This window comes from Poecilia reticulata, linkage group LG14, assembly GCF_000633615.1.
Source record: "Poecilia reticulata strain Guanapo linkage group LG14, Guppy_female_1.0+MT, whole genome shotgun sequence".
Taxonomy (NCBI): domain Eukaryota; kingdom Metazoa; phylum Chordata; class Actinopteri; order Cyprinodontiformes; family Poeciliidae; genus Poecilia; species Poecilia reticulata.
In genome coordinates this window covers 1546797-1553272 of record NC_024344.1, presented here as the reverse complement: position 1 = coordinate 1553272, position 6476 = coordinate 1546797, and the positions used below count along the sequence as shown (strand labels likewise).

The following is a 6476-nucleotide window of genomic DNA, read 5'->3' as shown; positions in this document are numbered from 1 at the left end:
GTTTTTTCTCAGTGTTGACTCAAGTTATTTTCCTCTGATATCTAAAGCTGATTATTTAGAGATCTGAAACACAATGAGTGACACAAATAAACAAACAGAAGGACCATGTAAGGTTTTAACAGCACTGCTGCTCACTTTGCTCTCTTCAGATAAGTTACCACTGGCCTGGCGTTTTGTTTAGCAGTGACACCTTCCTGGAGGGGGGCATTGACAGGGTTACTGTTGCCAATAACTTTATGTTATTGTTTTGTAGATGATACACTTGGCTCTGTCTCTCGTTGTTTAGCAGTCTCTCTCCAAGACACAGCAATTGAGGGAACTGTGACTGTGACTAACTCTGTTTTTCATAGCATAGATCTGGCTCAGACCTGATGTAATTAGATGTGTTCCTCTCCTGGATGAAGTCACCAAAAGAGCCACTGCTGCCGTTAACTTTTTAATTTTTGTTTAGCAGATGGCGCTACAGATGGTAACTCACACTGAACCAGGTTCTGCTGCAGGTTTTTTTCTTTTAAAAAGGACAGTTCTCTTCTCCACTAAAGCTATATGTAAGCTCACTATGAGGAATYACTGTAAAATTWATTACTAGTAATCAACTATCCAATATCGCCATAGCTACTCTTGCAGGAAAAGTGATTTTTGTAAAGKAAATTGACTCAATTTCTTTTGAAAGGCTTGCACCAAATGAAACATACTGAACAGGACTGCACTGCTTTGAAAAAGTGATCAAATTAGAATGAATGTGATCATAAATGTTTATAATTTTGGAAGGCTTTTTTGGTTTTGAAACAATATTTTATGTGTATTGATAGAATATAAGATCTGAATTATTTTCTCACAGGTATTGAGATTTGGACAATTACATCTCTGCTACCATAAGTTGTAAATAGTGGAATCAAGTGTACAATTTTCTMATTTCTCAAATAAGTAATTAATTTGCCTTTTTTGGGTGAGACATTGTTTTTATCTGGAGAATTGCACCCAAATTGTCTAGTATGTTTCATTGTTATAACAATTAAAATTATTTTTATTTTAAATATATATGTTTTTTCACAATTGTGCTGGTGATATATGCATATATATTATATATATTTGCATTTCAACTTATTTGTCTACTTGAAACACAAGGCACAAAGTGTGTCTTTAGCATTTGCTCTTTTAACTTTACGTTTTCTAAATATATTTCACGGTTTTGATGGATTACTGCTCCTTTCACACAATGCACCATAAATCTAAACTTGTTGTGATTATATAATTCATTAATGAGTGGACAACGTGAATGCAGCCATAGCAATAAATTCACAGGAAAATAATTGAGGCTGCTATGTGTGACAAGTTTATTAAGAAAAAGTGACAGGAGTCCTGCTGAGCAGATAATAACTAGAACAATCTCTGATTCATATGAGCACAGAGCTATTCTGGACTTTAATAGGCTTCAGCATCATTGTTGGTTTACATGGACTAAGGACTCAAAGTTGGCAACTAAACTTGCAGAACTGTTTGAACAACAGGCCTTTGCAGCCGCAGAGAAATAATTTTAGCCCTTGGTGTCACATCATTTACAACAAACTACATTACAAGCAAACAATAGCAAAGTCCTTGTGTAGTATTGATTTTGAAATGATTGAAGAAACAAAATGACACTCTTTCCTAGCATGATTAATTGATTGTGTATTTTTTGTCACACAATTAGGATTTATAAATCAATAAAAGTAAAAGAAAACATAAGAAAAACTGACAGGCGTTTTCTGAAACATTAGTTGCAACTCAAATGTTATTCACTTYCAACTCTTCCATTCTTTATTGGGATAAATTGTTAGTCTATGATGAATCTATAAAATCTTAACATGTCAACACAGTTGCCTTGCCTGAGTGTGTAGAGTATTCTTCCATCATTCCAGATCCTGAGCATGCGATTGGGTGTGGTGATCCAGTGGGCGTCGGCTTTCTTTGAATTCCGAAAGAAAGTGTCTGGGATCCAGATCTTCCCAACCATGTTGCTGTTGAGACGAAGAACCTTCATCGTGCTGTTGAATTTTAACCTCCTGTCGTACCAGGTCTGAGCAAAAAATATGTCGATGGTGTATTCCTGACATAAACAAAAAAATACACGTTTAAGCTCCATTTATCAAGTACATTTGCAACAAGCTATTTTATGTATTTGTGCACGTTCTCCAGGTCATCCACATTCAGACAGCAAGAGTGCTGGAGTAAGTAAAAATAAACAATAAACAGAAAAAGAGACTAGATGAGCCCAGAGGTTCGGAGGGAAGCACAAAAGAAGTGGAAAAATAGAGATTTGTAGGTAAGAGGACATTAGAGTATTAACTTTCTAACAAATATTTCTAAAAATATAAAACCAAAGTCCATGCTAAAGTGTTCTAACAGAAACTTGAATATACTAACCAGACAAAATTCTTCTTTTCTTTCACAAAGCACAGACAGACAGCTGAAAACAGTGATGACAGAAAGTCTGAATAAACCTCAGATTTTTTTAGGACTCAGTCATGCATGTGGGAATGTTTGAAGGATAATAGTTTTTTTTTTGTTGTTCAAACTGTTGGAAACATCCACGAGGAGAAAAGCTCTGCCAAACTCCCACAGCCATACAGTCTGAATTCCTGATAGTCTTCAAACATCAACCTCTTTCTCTTCAATAGTTCAATAGTCCCTCCTCCTTTTGACTCCTAGATCAAAATTAACAAATCAAAATTGACCGCTACACATGCATACGCCCACACCATCCATCTTCTCTCCTCTTCAGAAAAAATGACATGCCGCGTTTGTCATGTCATTGTGGGAACGCACTTTCCCAATAGCATGCATTACATGTGAATGTTAAGCCATCAGTCAACCTTTCATGTGAGTAGAGTGTTCTCTTCTCACACACACACACACACACACACACACACACGCACACGCACACGCACATACACGCACGCACGCACGCACGCACGCACGCACGCACGCACGCACGTGCACGCACACACACACACCATGCATTCAATGTGCTTGTATTGTGATTCCCAAATGCAAAATGAAACACTCATTTTCTAACTGATCATATTGGGTCTTGAAGTTAACACTTGGTTAAATGAAACACCATCAACATCATAAACTACGGACAGAAATCAATTAATTTTGACCCAAAAGAAAATAATTTAGAACTAGATCTTGTTAAGGATGAACTGGCAGAACACCGGACACAACAGTCGCATGTTTACACCTGAGCCAACACAGCGCCTGTGACAATATCTTTATTTATGACAAATAAAGGTTCTGGGACACTTTTCATCTGATGGTGACCAATTTGSATACTATTCCTTTCCCACTTACCATATTGATGGCATTGACTGGGCCGATGCTGTTGACAAACATGTCAGTGTGGATCACTGTTGGCTTGACTGCAGAGAAGAATAGAAAACTAGAGTTCAGGATTTGGCTGCCGTTAAAAAAGTTACACAAGTACCTTGAACACATGTACAACAGTTATTCCATCAGTGATATTTCATAAGCATTTAAAATGAATGCTTATATTTATTCTTTTATATATATATGCTGTTCATATACAGTAGTATCACCAAGGAATCTGGCCAGACAGATAGTTTTATATGCAGATTTTGTTTCTTTTAAAGATAAATTGAAGAAAGTACAGGCTCTATTGACTTGTAACATTCATAATTTGTGACCTTCCTAACATTTATGTTTTAAATATTCCACCTCTCCACCAGGATTTCCAAAGCCTTTGAGTTAGCCTGGGTCAGAGGCTGCATGKCCATAATATATGGATCATGACTGAAAGAACAAGGTTCTGGATGCAAGTGACTGATCTGAGCTTGAYGACTTCTATCAGCCAAGAGGATCAGTTTATTTTCTAAAATAACATTCTTTTAAATACYGATATGAATTAGTATCATGAATTGAGAATTRGTTTTGATCAGATCTGATCTCTGCCCAAATAACTTCAGTTTTCATCCAAACAGCACTTTYCAGAGACATTAAATCATAATGGACTTCAAAAGAGAAGCACAATCAGCAACTATTCTTAATTTACAGCACTCCACGGAWYAGAGGTAAAACTTCTCTGACTAAATATGGCTCGTTAGTATAGTTGCTGGCTCAGACACCAGTAGAGCTGGCTAATTATTTCCCCTGTGGGAATGTGTAAGTTGTAGCAACTGAGAGAGACCGGCACTGAGAGAAGCATGTTTTGAAGATGACAGTAAAGACAGTGGCTGCCAGCTGCCCAGTGAGCAGATGAATGTATGTAATGTTTTCTCCACAATGACAAAAAGCACTTACATTTAATGATTTCATCTAAATAATGAGTGATTCATCTGCTGCGACTTGAACACAATGTTTCACAAACTCCTCCTGGTTCACATAGACCTGAATTGTGCGTTATCAAATGTCTCTTGCTGCAGAAGCTAATATCATGAAGTTTTGAACTTTTGCCTCCTGCTGTTTTAATGTTCATCTTAAGGTTGGATCTGCCCTCTGCTGCCACACTGGAGACTGGAATTACAAGCACCACTTCAGCCAAATCAGRGAACATTTATCTAACTGAAGTGATCAGAAGTACCTGTACTCTGTGTGTAAAGTTAAAAAATGTCTGTATGTCTGCACCAAGTTGTCGAGTCTTTCAAAATCACAAACAAGCTTGTGATAGAAAGCACAGAACATATGCAGGTAAGACATAATTAGAGAAATACCGGTTTCATAGAGCTAGAAAAGGTTGGAAATTATTTCAGCGGAAATGCATAATTTACAGAAAACAACAAAAAAAAACAACATACAGTAGATTGACAGGGCTTTATCATTACAGGACGGTGTGTGACAGCTTCTCTCTTTAGCCAGATTTCCCAGGAATGCTGCCTCATGAATCAAGCATTCAGGGATACTGAGCATCTCCCAGTACTGCTCTCACAGATGGATGTGATAGGCACATGCAGACAAGCAAGTCCTCCTCAGCTGTCTGTCAAAGTGAAGCAAGAGAGCAACTTGTCTGCGGTCTTACAGGACCATGATGAACAGCTTCCCTCACCGTAACACGCGCATGAACATAAACACGGGTAAATGTTTTTATAAATAGCCAGGCTGTCTGTCACAGCTCAACACACAGTGGCATTGACTACCCAGCATGTGGTAATTATGAATTAGTTCATTTGAATTTGGAATCTTGTTTAATTTCTGCAGCTTGAACAAACAGAAGACACCTACAGAGCTTGACCACAGCTGATGAGTAATCTGTCTGTGGGYTTGCAGGACCATGATGAACTGATTCTTTGTTCTTCATGGTTCTGAATTTTAACTTGAGGATAATTAAAATTCAAGAACTTTAAGTTTTCAAAACAAACTTGATTTGGAAGCTGTTTGATTTGTTAGGCCAAACAAACTGATTGGACTGCATCTCACAGCATTTGTTGAAGCGCTGGAGATCATCATTCCAGATGTCCACCAGGYCTGCCTTTCCTCTGGGGTCACAGGCCCGAAAGGAAGGCACACAGTCACATGTGGATTATTTTCCTTTCACCCTCCTGGGCAGGAAAAAGGACTTTCTAAAACCTTCAAAGGATGAGCTAGAAAGTTTAAGATCAGTTGTGTGYTTAGTCAAAACTGAGATGTGTCATTTCCTTTGTTGTCCAACTCCTCCAGAAGTCCACTAAAGCCAATATGGTGAAAGTCTTGGAGTGGTTTCCCTTTGGTCTTTACAACTTAATGATGCCGCCGACTCTACCGGAGCAGGGCAGCTGTGTACCAGCTTGCCTGCTGGACCAGAATGAGTTTTTCCAGTTGATTGTTTTGCTTTTTGCCAGTCCGCCAAGCATTGCCCCACACAGGTCTGGGCTTGTTAGTTAGATAAAATTATTTAGCCATTTTTCTTTTATATGTTGGTTAATGCTTCTCACTGAAGAGTTGCTGATTGTATGCTGTGTGATTGTTGTCACAGGTTTGGAGGATTCACTGGTCTCTCTTAGCCTTGGAGCTATATTTGTGATATTAGAAGTCTTTTCATGTTTGTGTCTTTTTCTCAGTGCATAATAATTGATCTTTCAACTGCTAAATTTTTCTTTTTTGTTAATACATTTTCAGACAAGTACGTCTGTGATCATTCTGTGTCTGTGTGAGGAGCGTTTACTGTTCAGTAGCACTGAATTCATTCTTTCATGGGTGACTGGCATCTTTGACTAATGATGCAGTCATCTACTGGTCAAAATCAATCAATCAATCAAATTTTATTTGTATAGCACATTTCAGCAGCAAGGCATTTCAAAGTGCTTTACATAATTAAAATAAAAACAGCATGTGACATTATATAAACAGTGAGAAAGAGAAAGATATTTAAAAAAAAGATAACATTAAAACCCCTTTAGGACTTCAGTTAAACGCCGTTTGACTGGGATTCTAACCCTCAGGGACTTTAGTCAAAAACACCGTTTGACAAGGACTCCAACCTCTAGGTTTTTAGTTGAAAC

The 6476-nt window shown here is 37.8% G+C and overlaps 1 protein-coding gene across 6 annotated transcripts in view; it reads right to left on the bottom strand.

Annotated features, from left to right (window-relative positions):
* The window catches only part of gabrg2 (gamma-aminobutyric acid type A receptor subunit gamma2), a 44103-nt gene that overhangs the window by 29034 nt on the left and 8593 nt on the right, over positions 1-6476 (bottom strand). For all 6 annotated transcript variants that reach the window (XM_008426916.2, XM_008426917.2, XM_008426918.2 and 3 more), the window contains exons 3-4: positions 3337-3404; positions 1869-2089 (exon numbers count right to left, since the gene is read on the bottom strand). In XM_008426916.2, the coding sequence (XP_008425138.1) occupies positions 1869-2089; positions 3337-3404 (289 nt within the window). The remainder of the gene's footprint in view (positions 1-1868; positions 2090-3336; positions 3405-6476) is intronic.